Below are 25,407 nucleotides of genomic sequence, written 5' to 3'. Positions count from 1 at the left end.
AGGGGAAAACATTAACAGTACCTACTAACCCAAAACACCCCCCAACCAGTAACAACTTAGACATAACTAACCTAAACTATAGCTCCTTGAAACCAAAGAGCTAACCCCTCCAGAAGCACAGAAAGAAATTTCCTGTACTACTAATAGGGAGGAAAGAAATCTTTACCTCCCTATATCTGGAGGTCCCTAAGAAATTTGGGAACTAGAATGAAAAACAGGTAACTCCCACTCCCCCGCCCCCGACCACAGATTGACAAGAACAAGATGAAATAGCTGGAGATGAAAGGGTGAAGGGCAGTGAGAGAAAGAAAGAAAAAAGATAAGGGTAGCGACAGAAGAGAACAGTCAGTTCTCAGACAAAAAAGAAACAAGCCAAAATTTCCCCCCTCTTTTCCTTCCCCCCCTCCCCCACCCCCCTTATTCCTTGCAAGCTCTTCGCATCAAAAGCCGAGTCAAACAGGAGACATTGGTGAACAATCTCTAGCTCAAGAAGATGATTTCATGGGGATTGTGATCCATCTCTCTTGAGTGGGAAGGTTTTGAGCCGAGATATTTTCTGCTGGGTTGACGATCAAGTCTTGGGTTGGCAAGTTCAAATCGGTGAGAAGTTTCAGGCCAGAGACTATATCCACTGCATGAAGAACTCTGCCTTGATGTGCAACCTGTAGCTTAGTCGATGACACCCACTTGTATCTGATATTTGCTTTAGTTAGCGTTGAGGTGACAGGCTTAAGCTCTTTCCTATGCAGCAGCGTTTCATTCGACAGGTCCTGGAAGACTTGTATTTTTTCCCCTTGAAAAGAAAACGTGCCTCTTTTCCTTGCTTCTTGAATGATTTTTTCTTTGGTACGGGAATCCAAAAAGCGGACAACAATGTCTCTGTTAGCATTTGCTCTCAGATTTCGAGGGGAACCCAGCCTGTAAGCAGACAATATGGTTGGTGCCACCCCCTTCTCCAACTGCAGCTCATGAGCAAGCCAGCCTGATAAGAACGCAGTTAAATCTGCTGTGCCTTCGTCTGACTCTGTAAATCCGCGAAATTTCAAATTATTGTATTTTATTTTATTCTCTAGATCCATGATTTTATTTTTCAGCCAGTATTCATTTGCTTGCATTATGCGCGCGTCTTTTTGCAAAGACAGGCTGAGGTCTAACGCTGAGTCAGCTGTTTTAGTAACTTGCTGAAGAGTTTCATTAATGAGGGTTAGCTGCTCATTCATAGGCTTAAGCAACTTTTCCATCCGATTAGCAAATTTCTCCTCAAGTTGATCTAGTTTAAGATTAATATGAGCTTCCAGTACCTGGATTTCTTTGTAATCTGCCTTCTGACTGGCAGGGGCAGCAGCCATCTTGGTTGCAGCATGCAGCTCCATCTCAGCCCCGTTCTTTGATTCAGATGGTGAGAAAAAGGTTTTAACCGTTTGTACGGTCAATTCTGAAGTCTTATTTTTATTACCTCCTGTTTTGCCCATGATTTGTTATGAAGAGTGTCAGGTCCGGTGCATATCTAAACTGTACTGACTCCATTTTCTAATGCTTCTAGTGTTTAAGTGCTCTCTTCCCAGGTGCACCAGTTCCCAGGCAGCATTCCCACCGGAGGCGACTGTTTTGTCTAACACTGTTCCACCAAGCATTGGCCTTGAAGGAGAGCAGCTTCCCAGGACTGGGAGATGTTGTTTTGAGAACTGTGGGGGGAGGCAAATCCAGATGGGTATTGTTACTCTGTACCTCATGCTTTGCCCTTCATTGGTAACAATGACTATGTACCATCCTGAGTCTCCTATTCAGGACAGTGGACTATAATGGACCTTTTCTGCAGTAAAGTTTCCTTGTTCAATCAATGGACTCCTGTTTGCTTTTGAAAGGGAACCTGTAGGAAGCGCCTTATCTAGCCACAAGCTGACATTTTGTTACCAATCATGCCTGAGTCGGGCCCAGCGGAATCCAAGGTTGTCCCGGACAGGGATCCTTTGTTTGATCCGTATGCGTCCCCCGACAGTCAAACAGTGCAACCCCAAGAATCTCATGTGCCAGCCGGGGCTGGAGCTTCGACGTCTACATCGCCTCTCATCGACCTCAGCAGTGAGGGGACAAGGCCGACGGCTACCGCTCTCCCCTTGATCTCGTTACCCACCCCGTCGGAGTGGGGAGCCAGACCCCGAGAAACGCGAGAGCTCCGGGCCGGAGGGCTTCATCCAAGAATTTCGATGGACGGACGCCGAAGCCTAGAGACTGTCCCTGAGCTGGATAGCAGCCAACCGTGGCTGTTTTGGAACAGGACGGCCGAACAGACGGACGGGAACACATCTCGCCGCGGCGCCCTGAGTTGGGATTATTCGGAACTTGTCCCATGGAAAGAGCCAACGGAAGTTCCTGAACAAAGTTGGGTGCAAATGCAAAGTCGCACCCATGCTGTAGATTCCGGCATCTCGGCAGTGACGGGCCTAGCCAAAGGAATTCTAGCAGCGAGATCACGAGTCGATCAAGGAGACCCTCCGCCTTGGGGGCCGTTTTCCCCGGTGAGTACAACCGAGGGAGGTTCCGTGATGGGGCAACCGGGTCCTAGCCGAATGCAACAGTTGGAGGCTAGGCTGATTGATATGGAGGAAAGTTTGGCTCATGCCATTCACCTAATCTCAGCGATGGGGGCAGGGGAGAGAATCTCACCTGAAGAAATGGCGGTACAAATCGCCACCCTCCAAAGTGTCATGTCCTATCCAGTGGAGGACGCCCCGCAGCAGCCGCTACCTTCGGGAGAGGAGGAATACTATCCGGGAGAACCGGGAGAATCGCCCGCGGAACTCCCTAGGATAGACGAAACTCCGCCGGGCGGGGATACTCCAGCTGAGGCACCTGGAGAGACTCCGACGGAAACCCCAAAATCGGACGGGGATCCATCTCCCAAGGAGACTCCAGCGGAGGAGCCTAGAGAGGAGGAAGAAGGGCCAACCCGTCCAACCGAAACGACGGTGATACCCCCTCCCGCTTCTCCAACGACAGTTCGGCCGGATCAGACGGAAGAGCCCCCGGCCCCTTCAGAGGAGGAACGACCGCTAGAAGTGGTTCCCATTCAACAGACCCCGAGCACCCCGACGCCACAAGATCAGCCTTTGCGTCCCAGAGACACGACGCCGAGAGGGGTAAGCCCGCACGGCCCACCACCCATCAGGCCTTCGCCGCTGCGGCCCCTTCCGCTTCGACCGCAACTAACTCCTTCGCAACAACCGATACGTTTGCCACTTGAGCAGCCCGTAATACCACCTCCGAACCAACCGGTGGGGCCTACACCACTACGACCCCACCAACCCGTCCCTCAGCGGCCGGTCATTACTCAGCCGCACCGGCCATCTCCACCTCAACCGCTACTGCCAGCACCTCCTGTATTGCCACCAGCCAGACCGAGATTGCAGCCGCCTGCCCGACCACGACTGCAGCCACCGGCCCAGCCGAGAGCACCACCGCCAGCCCAGCCGAGAGCACCACCGCCAGCCCAGCCGAGGCCGCTACCCCCGGCTCAACCGGTGATGCCGCCGCCAGCGCAACCAGCACCGCTACCACAACCGGGTCCCCCCATACCTCAAGTGCCATTGATGCTTCCGACGGACTTCTACCCAGCACCGGCTCCGAGGCAAGACCTCCCGATGGGTTGGGTGAAACTGGAAGCTACTTTTGATGGGGATCCCTCCAAACTGGGATTTTTCCTAGTGCAAGTCGTGTAATTCTTCAACCGGTGGGGACACCTCTTCGGCAGCGAGGCCAGTCAAATTGAACATCTCGGCTCCCGCTTACAAGGTAAAGCAGCGGACTGGTATGTAGGACTATATAATATCGGGGCCCCAGAACTCAATACTCTCCAGGGGTTGGTGGATGCTATTTGAGCGCAATATGAAGACCCCTTAGAGGAAACCAGGGCCCGAACAGAATTGCAAGCCATTAAACAGGGCAGCATGTCGGCGAGAGACTATATCACGAAATTCCGACAATTGGCTGCCAAATGCCCTAGGTGTGAGGAGTCCACCAAAATCATTCTGTTCAAGCAAGGACTAAACCCGAGACTTTTGGACAGAGCCCTCATGCAGGACAATCCCCCTACGTTGTTAGGCTGGATCCAACTTGCATGCGAAGTTGAGAATCGCATTTTGGAAGTCCGTTTGGTTGAACAACAACAACAAACGGGACAAAGAAGGCCCTTGACTTTACAGAAGGGAGGACGGGGAGCTGGGTACGCCACCCATGGAGCGAGAGATGCTAGATGGCAACAAGGGCTGTGTTTGCAATGCGGACAAGCCGGTCACTTTGCAGCACAATGCCCCTACCGGCCTGTGCAAAGACCTCCGCTTCAACTACGGCGCCCAACCCTTGCTCCATTTCCTACTCTCCAACGCCCGACTCCCGCACCACGAGCAAACAGAGGCCGCGGCGCTTCCCAAAGGCCCGCCTCAGAGAGAGGACTAGAAGCGGAAGAAGTTATGGAATACGACCCCGCTTCCCCAAACGCAGAAGTCAATCCAGAAAGCCCCCAGTCGGGAAACGAGATGGATCTGTCGTAAAAGGGCCCAAACGACAGATCCGCCCCAAGCCCGTTCCTGCACGGAACCGGCCGCCCGGGTCCATCTTATTCATGCCAGTGACTCTAATCAACCCAGAGAGAAAAATGCACATCCGAGTGCAAGCCCTCATCGACTCGGGCTGTTCGAGAGACATCATCGCCCCAGCCCTAGTCAATGGACTAGTCTTACCAACTCGGGAATTACACAATCCAGTAATCTTTGAACAAATGGATGGCACCAATATGAACCCTGTTACCACTGAGACCATCCCAGTGATCACAGGCATGGGACAACATTGGGAAAAGAGGTCTTTTGTCATCAGCTCCACTGCCAAATACCCGTTAATTCTAGGCAGCAAATGGCTATGTGATCACAATCCCTACATAGACTGGGCCCAAGGATGCATCACCTTCAGTCATGCCAACTGCAAAAATCACCGTTGGAACCAAAACTGGGGCAATGATCCAACTCACACTGAAAACGCCCTTCTTACTCAAGAAGAAATCAACCAAATACCCGAACCGTATTGGCCTTTTCTAAACGCTTTTTCCGAGGAGGAAGCTGATACTCTACCCCCGCACCGGCGAACGGACTGTGCGGTGGAAATTTTACCCGGAGCCTCACTGCCCAAAGGACGACTCTATCCCATGAGTCTCCATGAACGAGAAGAGCTCCGGAAATTCATCGACACCAACCTCCAACGAGGGTTCATCCGCCCAGCCAACAGCCCCCACGCCGCTCCGGTTCTCTTCGTGAAAAAGAAGGATGGGGGACTACGACTATGCACGGACTTTCGAGGACTTAATGCAGTGTCCACCAACAACGCCTATCCTATACCACTCATCCGAGACCTTCTCAACGTCGTGGCCCAAGGTAAGATCTTTACAAAATTAGACTTAAAAGATGCTTACTTCCACGTCCGTATCAAGGCAGGGGATGAGTGGAAAACCGCATTTAATACGCCCCTCGGACAATATGAATACCTAGTTATGCCTTTTGGATTGACGGGAGCCCCGTCTGTATTTATGTCCATGATAAACGAAGTTCTGCACGAATTTCTGTACAAAGGGGTGGTGGTGTACCTTGATGATGTCTTAATTTATTCGGACACAGAGGAAGAACATATTCAAATGGTACAAAAGGTCCTGGCCACCTTGATGAATAATAAACTGCCCATCAAGTTGTCCAAATGTGAATTCCATAAAACCGAACTCACTTACCTTGGGTATTGCATCTCCCAAGAGGGTTTAAAAATGGATCCAACCAAAATACAAGCGATTCAAGAATGGCAAACACCCACCACCCGTAAAGAACTACAATCCTTCCTGGGTTTTGCCAACTTCTATAGAGACTTTATAGCAAATTTCGCCCAAATCACGCTCCCCTTAACAGAATTGTTGAAAACAAAAAATAAAGGGGACCAAGCCAAAAAACCCTCCTCCAAACTACAATGGACCTCCGATTGCCAAACTGCTTTCGAATGCCTGAAAAAGCAATTTGTAACGGAACCCATCCTCTCCCACCCCAACGAACAGTCCCCTTTCGTAGTGCAAGTCGACGCCAGCGATACGGCAATAGGGGGAGTTTTACTACAGAAGGGGGAGGATGGAAAATTGCGGCCTTGTGCGTTCTTGTCTAGAAAATTTTCGGAGGCGGAAAGGAATTGGAATGTGTGGGAGAAGGAGGCTTTTGCAGTAAAAGCAGCCCTTACTAATTGGAGACATTGGCTGGAGGGGGCGCGATACCCCTTCGAGGTCTGGACAGATCATAAAAATCTGGAGGCCCTCCGAAGCCCACGCAGACTGAATGCCAAGCAATTGCGGTGGGCGGAATTCTTTTCCAAATTCAACTTCACTCTGAATTATCTCCCGGGCAAAACTAACTTTTTGGCGGACGCCCTATCGCGCATGCCCCAACACAGGAGCAAACGGGAGGAGACTGTCGACACGGTCTTCTCACCTACGCAACTTGGGGGCGTGGTGACTACTCGCAGTCGAGCCCAACAGCCCCTCCCGGCCATCCAGGAGTGGAAATCAAAACTTAAAACTGAGGTGGAGAAGGAGGGGGATAAGGCTCCGCGAAACAAACTGGTCCAATCCCCACAGGGGGATTGGCTAGCTGGGAGCAAGTTTTATGTCCCAGACAGCCTCAGGCTGGAGGTCTTGCAGCGCTGTCATGATGCTCCCACTGCTGGTCATTATGGGTATCTGAAAACATTGCATCTAATCCAAAGGCAGTTCTGGTGGCCGGGCATGCGCAAAGACATTTCCCAATATGTTAGTTCCTGCCCCGTTTGCCTCAGCGCCAAAACCAGAAAAGGAAAACCTCCGGGTCTCCTGCAACCATTGGAAACACCCAACAGACCTTGGGAAATAATATCTATGGACTTTATCACTGATCTACCTATTTCAAAAGGACATAATTGCATTTTAGTCGTGGTAGATCTGTTTTCCAAACAAGCTCATTTTATTCCCTGTACTGCTATACCCACCGCTCGAAAACTAGCAGATTTATTTTTAAAACACATCGTAAAATTACATTCTTTTCCGTCCAAGGTGATTTCGGATCGCGGCGGACAGTTCGTTGCCAACTTCTGGCGGGAGCTTTTGAGAATGTTGAATATTGAGCATGGCATCAGCTCAAGCCACCACCCACAAACCGACGGACAATCCGAAAAAACAAACCAGATACTAGAACAGTTTCTTCGTTGCTACATTAATTTCCAACAAGATAATTGGGTAGACCTTCTCCCTCTGGCCGAATTCTCATATAACAACAGTGTACACGCTTCAACTGGAGAGGCCCCTTTCAAAATTGTCTATGGAGCTCACTTCAATCCCTTCCCGTTGGACGCTCCCCCTCTCCATTCCTCTAATTTGCCAGATGTATCTTCGTGGTGGGGGGAGGCGGCGCAACAATGGACTCTTATTAAGAAACATCTTGAAAAAGCCAAACTGGATTACAAAAAATACGCAGATCGCCATCGTGTGGCCGAATGGGATTTACAACCTGGAGATCATGTGTATATTTCCACAAAGAACCTGAAACTAGCTCAGACAAGCCGCAAACTCGCTCTGAAATTCCTGGGACCTTTCCCTGTGCGCAAAATAATAAATAAAGTGACTGTTGCTGTAACTTTGCCCAAGAACTTACGCCACGTACATGATACCTTCCACGTCAGTCTTTTAAAAAGAGCTCCTACCGATGACAAGTGGCACAGCAAAGCTCCACCCATTCCAACTTTAATTGACGACCAAACACACTATGAGGTACAACAAATTTTGGACTCCAAACTCAAACGAAATCAGCTTTTTTACCTCATTAGATGGAAGGACTTTGATTCTGGGTACGATGAGTGGGTGAACTCTGTACATGTTCATGCTCCTAGATTAACCAAAGCTTTTCATACTCGCTACCCATATAAACCAGGGGGGGATCTGTTTTAAGAGGGGCAGAATGTCAGGTCCGGTGTATATCTAAACTGTACTGACTCCATTTTCTAATGCTTCTAGTGTTTAAGTGCTCTCTTCCCAGGTGCACCAGTTCCCAGGCAGCATTCCCACCGGAGGCGACTGTTTTGTCTAACACTGTTCCACCAAGCATTGGCCTTGAAGGAGAGCAGCTTCCCAGGACTGGGAGATGTTGTTTTGAGAACTGTGGGGGGAGGCAAATCCAGATGGGTATTGTTACTCTGTACCTCATGCTTTGCCCTTCATTGGTAACAATGACTATGTACCATCCTGAGTCTCCTATTCAGGACAGTGGACTATAATGGACCTTTTCTGCAGTAAAGTTTCCTTGTTCAATCAATGGACTCCTGTTTGCTTTTGAAAGGGAACCTGTAGGAAGCACCTTATCTAGCCACAAGCTGACAAAGAGCTCGGGTTAAAAGCTGATTAAATCAGTCGGGAGGGAGTTTGAGTCAGGAGCCTGAACTTCACGCGTCTGGCATGCACGCTCACGACGCCCCGCCCCCCTGCTATAAGTTTTAATTGCTGGTGTGGGAAATATTCTAAAGCCCCTGAGTGATAAAGAAGCCAGGGTCCTGAGCCCAAGTTTCCTGTAAAAACAATACATCAAATTTACAAAGAAAAGTTAAAAAATTCTGAGTCATATAGTTTGTTATGACACCCCCACACACACCCCAGGTTCCATGATAAGAGCCTTAATTATCAATCTTCTAAGATCTCTTCCAGCTCACCTTTAGGATCATGGAAAATACAACCATCTTTGGATATACCACTGCCATCAGGGAGACTATGGTCCTTTGGTAGAGCCGCTTCCTGTTCACATTCCATTGGATGGCTACTATGTAATTCTACAATACTTTTGGAAGCATCTGCAATAGGATTAGGCGGTGGACCCATGACTGAAATAGACGTATTTGCTGTTAAATTATCACCCTCTGGATGGTGGGATGTTGTCTGTGTCTGTGAAGCCTTCTTGGGCCCTAGAAATTTTAATCTAAGCCAATCCAGTCTTGTTATTGCGTTTGTTCTGGGGTAGAAAGAGTCAGAAAGGAGTTAATTAGGTCTTCTTCAATAGAGTTCTCCAGGTGGAAGCAGTGGCTATTAGCTGGAGATTAATAGGCTGCGGCTAAAAAGCCATCTGTAGTCTGGTGTCGTTCAGGTGCAGAAGTCTTCGTCGGTGGAGTTCTGATAGGCAGCTCCTTCACCTTTTCTGGCATTTTGGCTTGCTGCAGATCTGGAAACTGTGGGGTTATGTTGGTATTGGCAAAAACCCTCACTGGGAAAATCCCTCTGGAATTCAAAAAAGACTTTTGTTGGGAAAGTAGTGCTGGTACATGAGAGCTGTTGAAAGTGAGTAATACCCTCTGCATCTGGTTTGAACTGTTTAGCATTTCCAATGCAGTTAGGTCTACTGGAATCTTGCATTTTGGAAAGAGGGTTCTCAGATGCCTAACTGCTTGCCTTTTGGAGCCCCAAATAATAGACTGGCCCAGGGCTTTTTTTCAGCGGGAATGCAGTGGAACGGAGTTCCAGAACCTCATGAAAATGGTCACATGGCTGGTGGCCCCGCCCCCTGATCTCCAGACAGAGGGGAGTTGAGTTCCACTGAGTTCCACCACCTCTTTTCCCAGAAAAAAAGCCCTGGACTGGCCTTTGTATCGGCAGATGGTTAGGTAGACTTTTCCTGGCTGTAAGATCATTTAAAATGGCTCCTCCCTTGAGCTGGGTTGTCCCAGGCCTGCTCCTGGCTTATGTCCTGTTGGCATTAAGCTGCTACCAGTCTGGCCTTTGTTAGAAGTCTCCGTTGTTGGGCTCTTTAGTTCACAAACCTTTGTCACGGTCCTTGTAAGCTGCTCAATATTGGAGTTAATTTGGTGCGAGAATATGAGTATATAGTTCACGGTCTTAGCAGACAGTATTAAAAGCTCTTTCAAAACATTATTAGTTTCCTCATTTTCCCCCTATGCTTGTGGAATGGTGTCATCTGCCATTGTTTCTCCTACATGCTTTCCTTCAAGGCCAGATGCAACGGCTAGGGGTGCATACCGATTAGCAGTGGGGATATTGTCAGAATGTCAGTTCTCAAGCCAAAGCTACGCCATGTTCTCCTGTTATAATCTGTAGCTATTTAGTTCTCTCCCTCCAGGCCCAGGTGCTGCCCAGGCCGTCTATATCCATAGGAACGAAGAATTCTTATCAGCCCGGCCGACCTTGATGTCCTCGCCTTCCCAGGCCTTCTAGACAGGACTAAGGGGGGAGGCTGGAAAGGGGTGTTTGAAGTGTTGTTACTTTCATTTTATGTGTCATTCTCAACAAAGCTTCCGTTCAGCCAAGGCCTAAAATCCTTGGAATATGGATACTTGTATCTTGAGCATTGTCTTTCAATAAACCTTTTGGAATCAAGGAACTTTGTGCTTCTTGCAGAAGAGGGGAGACGAACTCTAGATAACTGGGATTCCATAGTCTGACAGATATTAAATACAGCAGTCTCTTTAGTTGAAAAGTAGTCTTCAATTCTTTTTTGTTTGTATGCAGGGGGTATAATTATGTCCTTTGAGTCCCAGAGACGCTTGCATGTCTTCATTGCTATTTTAGACTACCAGGTAATCCTACAGGTGATTGTTAGTTATTCTACCAGAACTCAGCCTTTGATAGTTTGCAGATTTCTTCTGTTGACAAATATGTCAAAATACATTGCATAAAAGTTGTAAAAAACTAATGATGCTTTTAGGAATTTGATTATTTAAGAATACGGCTTGTAACTTTAATTTGCAACAGCTTCAGTGTTCCAGCCTCTGCGTTTCTTAGCCTCTGAAATGCTGGGCGTTTACTCCCACATAAGAATTAAGATAAGCTCAGAGCCTGTGTTGACTGCGGCTTCTTGCAGGCAAGGATAGAGAGAGCAATAATTGTTTGGAAAGCTGAACAAGAAAATAGAAGAGACTAATGAAAAGGTAAGTAAATAAAAGTTAACTTGCGGAGAATGCCAATGAATGCTTATCTGGACGCTGCCATCTTGGAATCTCTGTTAGTTAGTAACCATGAGGGGAACTTGCCGGGGAGAGCCTACTGTTATTCGTGCGGTTTCTCTTTCTCCTGGGAAGCTGGGCCTCATGGCCTTGGCGTTTCTGACACATCATCTCTGCTTTGTCCTGCTGCTCACCTAATTAACTTAGCTGTTTCCTGCAGGGGGTGGTGTCAGGTCTTGCCAGATACTTCCCCAAACACTTCACTGCATCACTCAGGTGTATGAGGTAAAGTTGTTTTTACTGAAGAAAGTTACCAGTATCAAGATACTATGACAGTGGAATGGGCTGGAATGCCAAAAGGTAATAAAGCAAGGTTAATTAGAGTGAATGTCCCTGTCCCCAGTGGAAAAAATGTCTGTTAGGATTTTTGGTGTGCAAAGCCTGGGAAGAAGGGAGGAGGCGAGAGATGAGCTCAGTCCAGTCTCTGTATAGTTTGGTGCAGTCTCTGCGTTGAATTCAAGGTCGAGTTCCCAGGCTTGTCAGGAACTCCAAACAAAACACCTTACACCTGCGAGATAAGCAGTTAGCAGCAACGCACCAGAAAACAGGTTTTACTCTGCATGTACTCAGAGGCACATTACACTTCAAGAAACACTTAATACATGGCAGATATGCTGGAGCTTATCTGACAGGTGGGGACTCTGGGAATTAGGCTGTGCTTAGAATCCTATACATGTTATGTGCTTGTAGTGAAATGCCATTCCTGGCAAGGAATGTAATAGGGAATGATACTAGTAGCTTATCGATAAAATTGCTTAACTCATGCAGTTCCAGGACTCATGCAGTGAAGTCATTGAGAGTTACTTGGCAGAACCTTACAGATTGCCAGGATAATCCACTTCAGCCTCTGATCCCTGAACGTGAGCAACCATTGAATACCTGAGCCATGGCAGCTGACGGGGCAGAGGACACCAGTGCCACAGAACAGACAGAGGAAAACCTTGAAGACCCTGCAGATGAACATGGGCCCAGTGTGGGTGCATTGGTGGAAGGAGGGGCGCAGCCCCATTTCATTCTTCCAAAGAGTGATTTCAGCTTCCAGGGTTGTTCAAGTAGCATCAGTCAGGAGGGGAATGGACATGTTGGATCATTGATGGAGTTGCCTGTTTAAACAGAGTCTAGGCCTGGGAGAGGACCTCGAGGGAGAGGGGTCTGGACAAGGAACCAGAGATGGAAGAGTTGCTGGGAGCAACCACCGGGGAAGCTCCCGGTGGTTTGCCATTGCCTTCCCCAGTCATTTACACTTTACCCCCAGGAAACTGGGTACTCATTTTACCGACCTCGGAAGCATGGAAGGCTGAATCAACCTTGAGCTGGCTACCTGAACCTGGCTTCCACCGGGATCGAACTCAGGTCATGAGCAGAGCTCGGGCTGCAGTACTGCAGCTTACCAGGGATAAATGCAGTATCCCTATCGAATGCCTACCCTCTACCTGTCATTAGAGATTTGCTTAGGATGGTGGCTAAAGGAAGCATTTTCACCAAACTGGATTTGAGAAATGCTTATTTCAGAGTACGTATAAAGAAGAAGGACGAATGGGATTCGGTTTCGTTTTCTCAGCCATGCCGGACGCTCCTCTCGGCTGGTCCGGGAGGAAACGACCGGGCACCCTGACCGGGCGGCTGATCCGCAAGGATTAGCCCCCAGGACTCCCAGGGAGGGAGCCAGGGTCCGGGACGCGGCGGGAAGAACTCCCCGAAATTAATGCGGGGGGGGAATTGCCCGTTTGTCCCTATGGAGGCCGGCAGACGTGCGCGGCGCCTCGAGTGCCGCCGGGCAACGAGAAACGGCAAATAAAAGAAACAGGCGGAAGCCCGTAAACAAGCGAATCCCTTCTGTTCTACAAGCGTTTGTGAAGGAGAGGTTGATCTGAAGAAGACTCGTTCTTCCCCTTCGTTGAGTTCCAGAATTTTGTTGGCGCCCCCCCCCCCCCAAAATGGCAGCAAAGAAGCAAAGTCCCGCTCTCGGTAAGTCAATCTCGGCTACCTTGAAGGGGGAGTCGCTCGAAGAGTTGGTGCGCAGGGCGGTGGTGGAAGCCATAAAACCCTTTGTTGACAAGCTGAACGAAACTGATCAAAGGGTGGGCTTAATTGAAAGCGAAGTGAAAACCATTAAGGCAGCAGCGGGGGGGGGGGGCAGAGAAGTCTGCTCTGGAAAGTGCGTCACTTGTGAAGGCTACAAAAAAGGAGCTGAAGCTGGTTGAGAACCAGCTGATCGGGCTACAGATGGAACGAACGCAGACAATTTTGCGTCTCCAAAACGTGAAAGAGGAGGAAAAAGAGGATCTGTGGGAGGTGGTCTCGGAACTATTGGCGATACCCGCGAGGACGACTAAAGAAGAGGTTAAAAGCGCCATTTTGGAGGTCCGTCGGGCTTCTTCAAAATATGCAACAAAGCGACAGTTGCCTCGTGAGATCATTATTGACTTTTCATCTAAAAAGATTCGGGACACCATCCTATATAACTCATACAATGCGGATTTGGACTTTATGGGTTTGAAAGTCAAGATTTTGAAGGACGTTCCATTTCTAGTCCGGAAACGGCGTTTTAAATATAAAAAGTTTGCAGCTCTTCTGAGGGACCATGGAATAAAGTACAAATGGTTATTCCCGGAAGGAATATGGTTCAGATATAAAGATCAGGCCTATAAGATATTATCAGAAGATCAACTAAAGGATTTTGAGAATAAAAACCCAGAACTCTGCTGCACCGAGAACGAAGAAAAGGAGGAACCGGAGGGGGGGGGAGGAGGAGGAGAGCACCGCAACAGCGGTTGCACAGAGAGAACTGCGTCCGGGACCTAGAAGGGGGAGGAAAGTTTAATCAGAATTTGAAATGTTTATTCTCTGTATGATTAACCACTCCATCATTATCCTATGGAGCTATTTTTGTATTATGACAGTATGAAGGGAAACATTGAAGTGTAGTGTTTAGTGTTTGTAGTTCATTCCCCCCCCTTTTTTTCTTTTTTTCTTTTTCCACCCCCCTTTGTCCCTTCCCTCTCCCCTTTCCTTGTGATAGTCTTGTGTAGTGTTGTGTAGTGTTTTGTAGTTATGAAAAATAAAAAAAAATTATAAAAAAAAAAGAAGGACGACGAATGGAAAACCACCTTCAACACCCCCCGAGACAGTTTGAATATTTAGTTATGCCATTCAGGCTTCGGGGGGCAGGAGTTTTTATGAACCTGATTAACAAAGTGCTACATAAGTACCTGTAAAAAGGTGTGGTTGTTTATATTGATGATGTTTTGATTTATTCTGACAATTACAAGGAGCATGTGAAGCTAGTAAGAGAAGTGCTGAGCACTCTGTATGACAATAAACTGTTTGCCAAGTTGTCCAAATGTGAGTTTCACAGGGAGGAACTTGATTTCCTGGGCTATCAGGTCTCCCAAAGAGGGCTGCAGATGGACCCCGTCAAGGTCCAAGATGTGTTGGGGTGGGAAGCCCCAAAAACCAGATGGCAACTCCAATCATTCCTGAGCTTTGCCAACTTTTACAGACCTTTCGTTAAGAACTTTGCCCAGACTGCACTGCCGTTGACTGACCTGCTGAAAACCGGGGGAAGGGCTCGGACGGTGTGAAGGAGAGTGCCAAACTACCCTGGTCAGATGAATACCAACAGGCGTTTGAGAAACCAAGATGTGTCACCCAGATGAAAACAAAAAAAGTTCATTGTGCAGGTGGATGCTAGCGATACAGCCATGGGAGGGGTGATTTTACAGGAGGGGGAGGACGGAAAATTACACCCCTGTGCTTATGTTTCTCGCACGTTTTCTGAGACTGAGAGAAACTGGTCCGTGTGGGACAAAGTAGCAGCAGCTGTTAAACTAGCCATGTCAACCTGGAGGCATTGGTTAGAGGGAGCAAAGGTACCTTTTGAAGCGTGGACAAACCACAAAAATCTAGAGGCTCTCCAATCACCCCGCAGATTGGTCATGAAACAGCTCTGGTGGGCGCAGTTCTTTTCAAAGTTTCAGTTCACCCTCAAGCACCTCCCCAGGTCCTCAAACTTCTTAGCAGACGCCTTGTCCCGCCTCTCACAACAAGAAAGCCATAGAGAGGAGATTACTGACACTATGTTCACACAGACCCAGCTGGGAGGGGCAGTAATGATGTGACGGCAAGTGCATGAACTCCACCCTTGGAGCTCTACCCTGCCCCACCCTTGGATAGAGAAAACCAAGGTGGAACTGGAAAAGGAGGGGGAGGAGGGATTGCAAGATCCTCTGGTGAAGGGGGAGGACGGATGCTGGTATAGAAATGGCAAACTGTACGTGCCAGAAGGCCTTTGGGGGAGAGATGCTAAAGAAACGTCACAATGACAAACTGGCCGGACATTTTGGATTTGTGAAAACTTTGCATTTAGCTCAGAGGCCATTCTGGTGGCCAGGTATGAGAAAAGATATCTCTCAATACATGACCTCCTGTCAGATATGTTTGATGGGAAAGAAGCGGGGAGGGAAGCCCCCAGGACTGTTGCAACTGCTGGAGACCCCATCCAGACCCTGGGCTATGGTTTCTACAGACTTTATCACAGATCTTCCCCTTAGCAAAGGGAAAACTGTGATCTTGGTAGTAATTTGTTTGTTTTCCAAGCAAGCCAACTTTGTGCCGTGTTCTAAGTTGCCTACAGCTAAAAAACTGGCTACCCTTTTTATGCAGAATGTGGTGCATTTACATTCTTTCCCCGAGAAGGTGATTTCAAATCGTGGGAGCCAGTTCACTGCCAAATTTTGGAAGGAGCTTATGAAAGTGACAGGAATTGAACAAGGGCTCAGTTCAGCACAACACCCAGAAACCGATGGGCAAACAGAACGTAGTAATCAGATTTTGGAGCAGTTTCTGAGATGTAACATTAATTATCACCAAGATGATTGGGTCAATTTCCTGCCCTACGCTGAGTATTGTTATAATAATAGCATCCACACTGTAAGGATTTGCCAAGTAGCTTTCCAAAAGACTCCACTGGGTTAAAAGAGCTTTATTGAAAAGTTGCTAGTATCAGGATCTTACGCAGTTCATTGTCAGGAATGAGGCACAACCAAATATCAAGAACATATATCACTTACAGGCTAACATTCCCCCCCCCCCTTCCTAGAGGCTGGCTAATTCTGCTGGGAACTATCTGCACAGGGGAGGACACACAGGGGTTCGAGGTTATGTGGGCTCCTTTCCCAGTGGCTAAGAGCAAGCACAGTGTAAGAGAGTGAAGAAACACAGCGGCAACAGATAATCATAACATCATAACCTCCAGCCCCAACCCCCCCCCCCCCGCCCGCTGGTATAGATATGGCGGATGATGCCAGCATCTTGACACACAGTTTTATTGGGACATCTCCATTCCAAGTGACCCAGAGATTTGAGGGAAAACCAATGTCCTTGTTGGGTGATAACGTCCAGGCAGAAGGGGGGGAGCGGATTTAACAGAATAGTCGAAGAGTAAGGCTCAATGGAACTTATTGAAACAGACTTTGGAAAAGACTAAACTGGATTATAAGAACCAGGCAGACAAGAAACGCTCCCTTCCCTGGGGCCTGAAACCTGGAGATAAGGTCCACATCTCGATTAAGAACCTCAAGGGGGAGCAACCAAGTAAAAAACTGGGCTGGAAATATTTAGGGCCTTTTAAAGTAATTCGTTTGATTAACGATGTCACTGTTGAACTTGACCTGCCTAAAAACCTGAAACATGTACATCCTGTTTTTCATTTTAGCTTACTCAAAAGAGACCTTGGACAAGCGGCATTCGGAGCCGGTGGCCCCGCCTCCTAACGTGATTAGGAGCCAACCGCACCATGAAGTTGAACAGATACTGGACTCTAAATGGAAAAGGGGTGTGTTGTTTTATTTGATTCAGTGGAAGCATTTTGCCAAAAACCAGGCTGAATGGGTTAAGTCCACTGACGTTAATGCAGAAAAATTGGTTAAAGCCTTTCACAGGAAAAACCCAGACAAGGGGGCGGGGGTTAAGCTTTGAGGGGGCAGGATGTCTCCTGTCATACCCTTCAAGGTCCTGTGTATTGCTTATACTCTGCAAGGCCTGTGTACTGTTTGATACTGTTTGACTCCGATGTTAAAAGCTGAAGCTGTTCTCTGCTTGGAATGTGAAAGTCTGCTGTTATCTCTGTGGTTTCTCTTTCACCTGAGAAGCTGGGCCTCGTGGCCTTCATAGAATCATAGAGTTGGAAGGGGCCATACAGGCCTTCTAGTCCAACCCCCTGCCCAGTGCAGGATCAGCCTAAAGCACCTCTGACAAAGATTCATCCAGCCTCTTCTTGAAAACTGCCAGTGAGGGGGAGCTCACCACCTCCCTAGGCAGCTGATTCCACTTTTGAACTACTCTGACCGTGGAAAAGTTTTTCCTACTATCCAGCTGGTACCTTTCTGCGTGCAATTTAAGCCCATTGCTTCAAATCCTATCCTCTGCTGCCAACAGCTTCTTGCCCTCGTCCAAATGACAGCCTTTCAAATACTTGAAGACAGCAATCACGTCACCCCTCAATCTCCTCTTCTCCAAACTAAACATTCCCAAGGCCCTCAGCCTTTCCTCGTAGGGCTCAGTCTCCAGACCCCTGATCATCAGCCTTGGAGTGTTCTAACACATCATCTCTGCTTTGACCTGCTGCTCACCTGTTGAACTTAGCTAGCTGTTTCCTGCAGGGGGTGGGGACTCTGGGGATTAGGCTGTGCTTAGAATCCTGTATATGTTATGTGCTCGTAGTGAAACGCCATTCCTGGAAAGGAATGTGATATGGAATGATCCTAGCAGCTTATCAATAACATTACTTAAACTCATACAGTTCCTGGACTCATGCAGTGAAGTCTTTGAGAGCTACTTGGCAGAACCTTACAATGATATTGAACCTGAACTGTGTGCAAACTACATATACTAGTCCTGCTACAGCTTGCAACTGGGGACACTCCATGCCCCTCATGCTCTGCAGTCTCTTCAGAAGAAAGACCTGGATCTTCGTGTGACTGGACCTTTTCACATGTGCCTGTTGGTCCCAGGTGTGTAACGAAAAGACAAGGAGGCAGCCAGACAAGTTGAGGGGGACAGGACCAAGGAATGGCTGACAGAATGAGAGCAAAACCCAACGTGTTCGGTTTTGTTCTTGGGCTGGAACAGCACTAGCCCCCAACAGTACTGCTCAGGCTCTGGCTGCGTCCCGCCTCCCTACTTGCTTCTAAGTACACTTTATTGCTGTGGCCAGTCCTGTCTTACTAAGCAACTGGGGCACTAAGCACTCGAGTATAGTTTGATGATCTGATGGACGAAGGCGGCCCAATCAACCTCTCATTCAAAACAACACTCCTTTCCATGGCTACATTCAGGGTAGGGGATTTCAGACAGCCTGACTGCAGCTGGGTAAATGTCAGAGAACTGCCCATCCTCAAATGGCTGTTTCACCATAAGCCATTTTCCAGTTAGAGCCAATTTTTAAAAAGAAAGAAATCTCAGCACCACTTCACCCAAATATCCACAAAAACAATGAAAAAATCAACCTGCAACCATATCTGAGCACCTGACTGTCACAGTGTAAATGCAGAAAAACGACACAGTTTTGGCCATCCAGTGACCCGTTACAGAGAATCTGTAGAGAAAATATACCCATGGCCGACTGATCTGCAGCAATGAGCCACTCTGATATCCAATTCACACTTCTGGACAACATTAACCCAATTTCCCCATTTAATATAATTTATGCAGCCAGTAGAACTGAGAAGAATTGAAGGCAACACCTTATTTTCTCCACCTCATAACCTCTTCCTCCTTGCAAATCAATTTTGCTCCCCAACTCTTAGTAAAAGCTAACCGTTTACCATAAATCACCTGCCAAATTTGTTCATTGTACAAAAAAGGTGGAACCAGTAAACCAAAGTTAAACACAAACACAATCTGGTCTCAAATACCACAGGAGATTTATTCAAACCACAGGGTTTCCGAACATAATCCTTGCCACTGAACAAGCTGAAGCTCAATTTCTGCACCCATTCAGGAAGATAACCATGGAATAGGGTCAGCAAGCCTGGTGTACTGCAGCCAACCAGCAAGTGATAGCTGTTGTGGATTTTCCGGAAAATCCACAACAACCATCGTTCTCCGGCCGTGAAAGCCTTCGACAATACAGCAAGTGATAAGTTTCTACTCGGGGTTGCTTGCAAAACTCTGAGCTGCAAACAAACCGTGATAACTCAGAGATCTTTCAAACTTCTGCAGGGATAAGTTTAAGGTTCTTAGACAGCTTATTGGGAAGATCCATAATGGCAAAACAAGCTCTCCTGCTTCGGAAATAGGACTCAGAAGGCAGGAAGCTTAACCATCTCCTGTTCTAGTGGAAACCAGAGCACCACTGGAATCTGCGTGTGACAAGAGTTAAACATCTGCACAGAGCACAAGCAGGCAACGACATCAACCCACATTCACAAGGTCTGAGCTGTCATTCATGCTATCCTGCCTACCCCAGTTAGGGCCGGATCTGGGGGGGGCAGGGGGGTAGTCTGCCCCTGGCGCCGCCAGGGAGGGGGCGCCGGGAGCAGCTTCCAGCTGACGGAGCGCGCAGGCAGCAGCGTGGGCAGCCTCACAGCCCCCTACACTGCCTTTTGCCTGCCCTGCAGGGCAGGGGGTGCGCAGCAAGCCGGCTGCCCCCTGTCCTGCGGGGCAGACGAAAGCAGCGCAAGGGGCTGCGAAGCCCCCCGCGCCATTCGCCTGCGGGGAGGCGAATGGGGCGGGCGGCTTCTCAGCCCTGTTCGCTGCTTCCGTCCGCCCTGCGTGATCACACAGTGTGGGGAGCGCGCGCGCGCGCCCAGGCGTGGGCAACCCTGGATCCGGCACTGACCCCAGTTAGAAAGCTCTGAAGTCCTACATGGTACCCTGAAGTTTGAACAACAGAGGAAATAAAAGACTGGGGTACTCACTGGGGTTTTGGAAGTAAACCCCAGTGAGTACAGCAGGACTTACTTCCAAGTAAGCATAGGGTCAGGCCACACATTTCATTGCTCAGGAACAAACAACATGATATAGGTTATGCAAAGGGAATCATGGTCCACACGAACGTCCCTGATCTTTCAAATCTTCCAAGATCTGACCTTTCAGAAAAGAACCGCTAGCATCTGGGACAGGGCCTTCTTAAGAGTGGCTCCTCTCTAATCAAGACTCAGCATGCAAATCCCCTCACTGCTTATGACGTGGCACTCCCTTTTCTTCCACACCAGTATTTTCCTTGGAACCTTTTCCAAGGGCAAGGTTTCCATTTTCTCTTTCTCCATGTTTATTCTTACTGTTTTTGCATTGTTGTTTTAAATGTCACCATACAGAGCCTCGAGTGTCCAGGGACACAACGGCACAAAGTAAGTTCTTCAAATAAGATAACGAACTCACCAGATCTGTCCAATGTTAATCAGTGACAGGTAGAGGACCCACAGGGCAGTCATGAGAATCATGTTGGCACAGCCGGTGACCAAGATGAATGCTGCAATTGCCAAGCCTGTCAAGGCAAAGCCATCCAGGATGCCATCCATGTTGGACCAGTCCAGGAACCAGATGAGAGTTGGGGCGTAGCTTAAAGCCTCCAAGTTTATCTTCCCTTTGAAATAGTGCTTGATGTTCTCCAAATACAGCTTGCCAGGAAGAAGGCCTTTATCACCAATCAGTGGCTTGTTTTGGTGATAAGCCACCAAAAAAGCTACAACTGCAAGGGGACAAAAAAGGGAATTGTGAATGATTTGGAACACTTTACCCCAAACAGTAAACTTAAAGGATGCATCACATGAAGCCACAGGAAGAGTAATAGAGGGGAGATCATGCGACACACACTGCTGGGAACCGTCTCGGAGTTTCCAGTTTGGCTCCCGGAATATCCTTCTTTTGTTTTGGTTTTCTCTTTGTGCCAATCAAACCAGTGGCAATTCTTTATTTCCGTGCAATCTGCCATTTCCTTGCATGAAAATTTTTCCCATTATGCAATCTTCGAAAGTAGTTTGTGTGTCAATGGCACATGAGCGTCATAACATAAAACTGGCAGCAAAGACACAAATGAATTTGGAGTCTTCCACAAAGGAAAATGGCCAGAATGTCACACTAGCATATGAACAAGAGCACATCCAGGGCTTTTTTTCAGCAGGAACGCGGTGGAATGGAGTTCCGGAACCAATTGAAAATGGTCACATGGCTGGTGGCCCCGCCCCCTGAGCTCCAGACAGAGGGGAGTTGAGATGGCCCTCCACACTGCGGCAGTCTAAACTCCCCTCTGTCTGGAGATCAGGGGGCGGGGCCACCAGCCATGTGACTGTTTTCTCCGAGGGCAACCCACTGAGTTCCACCACCTCTTTTCCCAGAAAAAAACGCCCTGGGCACATCCCTATGTAAAATATCAACAAACAGGAAAAGGACGAGAAATGGAACTCTGAAATTACCTCTTGCTATTCAACCTCTGTCCTTACCTAGACACTACCCAACCATGCCCTGGGCAAACAAGCAGGCAGTTAGCTCATCTGCCCAGGCCTCTGTCAGCTCAAACACCCCGCCTGTTGCCCCCAGGCCTTTATAACACTCCTAAACCCACACAAGTCCCACCTAATATCCCTACCTGGGATAAAAATAAAAAATTCTCTCCCACAATCTCCTTTGCCTTGATTAAAACTGCAATTTGCTGGGCAGCTTTTCTTAAGGTGCTAATCAAACTTCACCTCAGAATTGCTGCCCCGCCACCTCACTGCTCACGGGTGCCAAGGAGTCCAAATTAGACCTCTGGCCTGTTTGCAAAAGTAAGCGAGGGATGAGTGAACTAGGGGGGAAATATATACACCCTACCCGAACTGGAGAAAAAGAAGCATGTCCTTTATTTACACAGAGATGTAAAGAGTACCCAGCTGCAGTTTGAAAAAGTGGCACAATTTGGAGAGAACGATTCACATATTGGTCCAAGCTAAAGAGGTTCCAATTCTCAAGTATTCGCTTGACAGAATTCCATGGCTTCAAAACTGCCCAAAGCCCTGTGACCAAATAGTCCAAGACACATCGCTTTCACCCCACGCATCTTTGTGTATCTTTGCGTATACCATCTTTGCGTATACCAGGGGCCAGCACCAAGAAGGAACCCCCAAACTGGTTATAAGTCAAAACCAGCATCAGGAATTGCGCCTGGCAACCATCTAGAAGCCAGCATCACTCCTGCTTCATGAGGGTAACAGGTTTGCAGGGGTCCATCCCTTCAGTGGTCACAATGCAATATTTGGAACCGACTGAAGCTTCCAAGAGGCAGTTTCAAATAAAAGCACTTTGCAGAAACCTTGACTTTGACTCAGCCAGAGAACTGTGCAAAGGAAGCCCCTTTTCCAGAAGAGATGCAATTGGTGTAAATTGATAAAAAATATTTCAAGGCATACATGCTACGCACGCAGACAAAACTAAGGACAAATCGGAGATCTCCCCCAGCAAGTGAACCTGCTCCTTAAGGGGGAAACCCTATCTGGATCAGGCACTCCACGCCATCCACAGAAGGCCCTACCAACAGCACCTCCCATTTTGTCTGGGCTAAGCTTTGGTTTATGAAGCCTCATCCAGCCCATGTCTGTCCACAACAAAGAAACAGCAGAGCAAGAGCCGGTTGCTTGATAGCAAGCACCAGATCAAAAGTACAACTTACTCTTTGAACAGGACTAATGACATGCTGAGGGCGCCCCACAGGCATCATGGTAGCTAAGAAACATTGAGCTGCTCCTGACAAGACGTGGTGGGCCAGAACTAGGACACACAAGCTGGGACCAGATCCGCCAGCCCACAGACAGCTGTCAGGCACCAAGGTGGTCAGTACAGGAGCAATTTCTATAACCAGTCCTCTTTGCCCAATACCAGGGACAATAATTAGAAACGGAACCTCAGGTGACCTGAAGAGAGAGATGGGACTCCTAGAGACTGTGGCCGTTCCTCCTCACTGACCATCAAGGCTTAAAGCTGTGTTAAACAAAGAACAAGCCTGCGAGCAGTGCTTTTTTTCTGGGAAAAGAGATGGTGGAACTCAGTGGGTTGCCCTCGGAGAAAATGGTCACATGGCTGGTGGCCCTGCCCCCTGATCTCCAGACAGAGGGGAGTTGAGATGGCCCTCCGCGCCGGCAATCTCAACTCCCCTCTGTCTGGAGATCAGGGGGCGGGGCCACCAGCCATGTGACCATTTTCAAGAGGTGCCGGAATGCCATTCCACCACCTTCCTGCTGAAAAAAAGCCCTGCCTGTGAGTGATTGATGGCGGGGGGGGGGGGATGACTGCACAAACACTATAGGTTCACACCACCTGCCCGCTTGTCTAGGTCTTGAAAAGGCAAGCTAGAATGTCTCCAATTGAATCCTCGATGCCTTTTGTTTTCCCACTAACTGTTCTGACCGTAAAGGCACACTCAGACCCAGTGACTAGCAAACATGCATTTTATTTTAAGCATGCAAAAGTCATCAGCAAGATACCCTTTTTTCAAAAGTGAGGGCGTATTGGCCAACATGTGAAGTCAGCAGGCCCACCACAGCAGCTTGCCCGAATCACAGGATTTGGCCCTGTCTCCTTCCTTATCTTCTCTAGCTTTTCATGGTAAGAGAGGAAAGACTTCCATTCTTCATGTCTGGGGAAAATTCAGACGCGAAATCCAAAACTTTCTGGTGATGTGCTGCTTCTTTTAACCCTCTCTTTGAACAAATGAAGAAATCTGGTGTTAACTTGAATCTAAAGACCAACAACATAGCAAAAGGCACAACACTTGCAGTGAAAACCAAGCCACGTTTCACACATGGACACCAGAAATGTGCCTGAAGCCACCAACTGACCCTTCAACCCAAGAGCATTTCCGGGGGGGGGGGGCTATTTTGCACCACAGACACCCGTCTCCAAATTTAGATGCAAACTATAAGTCTTATAAACAGAAGCATTCATGAATCTGGAGCTTGAGGAATGAATAACTTAAACATACACAGACTCAGCATTCTTCTGCAAAATTGAAAACCCAAACATGGTTGCAATGTCTTTATTTTGTGCAAAAAAAAAAAGAGCAAATTTCTTTTCAGGCTAAAATGCAAGCGGTTTGCAAGCATTAAATTACAAGTCAAAGTTCTAAAAGTCATTTCAGCATGTTTAAGTATGGTAGCGCCTTCATTCTGTACACCACCTTGACACTGAGGAGGTAATAGGTAAGTATTTTAAATTTTTTTTAAAAAAAAAATTCTTTAGACAAGATGCAGATTGAAGCAGACCTGCCAATTACCTGGTCTGGAACAGTGGAGGTATTATTCTAGGGCCAAAATACCCACTACATAATTTTATCTCCTTCTCATATGATCATATTTTACTTCACCTATCTGATGAAGGGGCCTTTGACCCTTCAAAGCTCCTTCCCTGGAAACCTAGCTGGTCTCTACAGACCAACACAGCTACCCACCTGAAACTAGCTTCACCCGGGTTTCCTAGCGCCTTGCTCTGCAGGAGCAGCGCTCGCTGGGACCAGGAGCTGCATGCCTCACTAGGGAATACTGTCCCCGTCCTGAAGCGACCCCCCTCAGGATGCCTAGCCAGTCGGGGAAGGACCCAGTGCCCCTGCTGCAGCGGGGCTTCTTTGGCACGGCTGTTTCCTGCAGAGACGCTGACATGCGAGGTTACCACCCTTGTGCCTGCGCGCCCACGTGTCCTTTAGTGTCCTGCCTCGGCTCAGCTGCCGCGGGACAGCGCGACCCCGGGCGCGTCCGCAGAATTCCACGGCCTCCCCCCACCCCCCGCCCCCCGCGGGGCTTCGCCCGGCAGCACTTCTGATTGGCTGGGCCGAGTTTCCAGGCGCGGGAGGCAGGCCGCGCGCCTGCGGTTTGAAACGACACGCCGCGGGGCCGCCGCAGGCCGCGAGACTGACGGGCCTCTCGCCAGAAGGGCCCCGCCCCGCCCCGCCCCGGCACTCACGGTAGAGAGCGGCGGTGGCGCGCAGGAGCGCCAGGCGCGTCAGCCAGAAGGTGCCCGGGCGCAGGGCCGGCGGCGGGGCAGGCGCCGCCTCGGGCTGCCCGGGCGCCTCGGACTCTTCCCCGCGCCGCCGCCGCCGCAGCCCGCCGTCGCCGCTTGCAGCCATGGCAGCCGGGAAGGGCGAGAGGCCCGCCAGAGCATGCGCGCCCCGCTCCGCTCCGCTCCGCTGGGGAGGCGCCACGGGGCGCGCGCCCATTGGAGAGGCCGGAGGGGCGCCGCTCCCGCCGCGGCTGCAGCAGAGCCGCCGGGCTGGGCCGGAGCGCGAAGTCGCCTCCTCCTGGGTCGCGGGGCGCCCCTAAGCCCCGGACTGTTGCAAGACCCCTCCGCTGTGCGTTGCACACCGAATCGCATCGCCCCTGTTCTTCCCGT

At 48.9% G+C, this 25,407-nt stretch overlaps 1 protein-coding gene across 1 annotated transcript in view; it reads right to left on the bottom strand.

The window, feature by feature from the left end:
- The window catches only part of LMF1 (lipase maturation factor 1), a 236,380-nt gene extending 211,229 nt beyond the window's left edge, over nt 1-25,151 (bottom strand). Inside the window, exons 1-2 of the mRNA XM_054992834.1 lie at nt 24,982-25,151; nt 20,434-20,743 (exon numbers count right to left, since the gene is read on the bottom strand). Of these exons, the coding sequence (XP_054848809.1) occupies nt 20,434-20,743; nt 24,982-25,144 (473 nt within the window). The 5' untranslated portion in view covers nt 25,145-25,151. The remainder of the gene's footprint in view (nt 1-20,433; nt 20,744-24,981) is intronic.
- Between the last annotated feature and the right edge of the window lie 256 nt (nt 25,152-25,407).

This window comes from Eublepharis macularius, chromosome 12 (assembly GCF_028583425.1).
Source record: "Eublepharis macularius isolate TG4126 chromosome 12, MPM_Emac_v1.0, whole genome shotgun sequence".
NCBI classification, from domain to species: Eukaryota; Metazoa; Chordata; class Lepidosauria; order Squamata; family Eublepharidae; genus Eublepharis; species Eublepharis macularius.
This window is presented reverse-complemented; position numbering and strand designations above follow the sequence as displayed.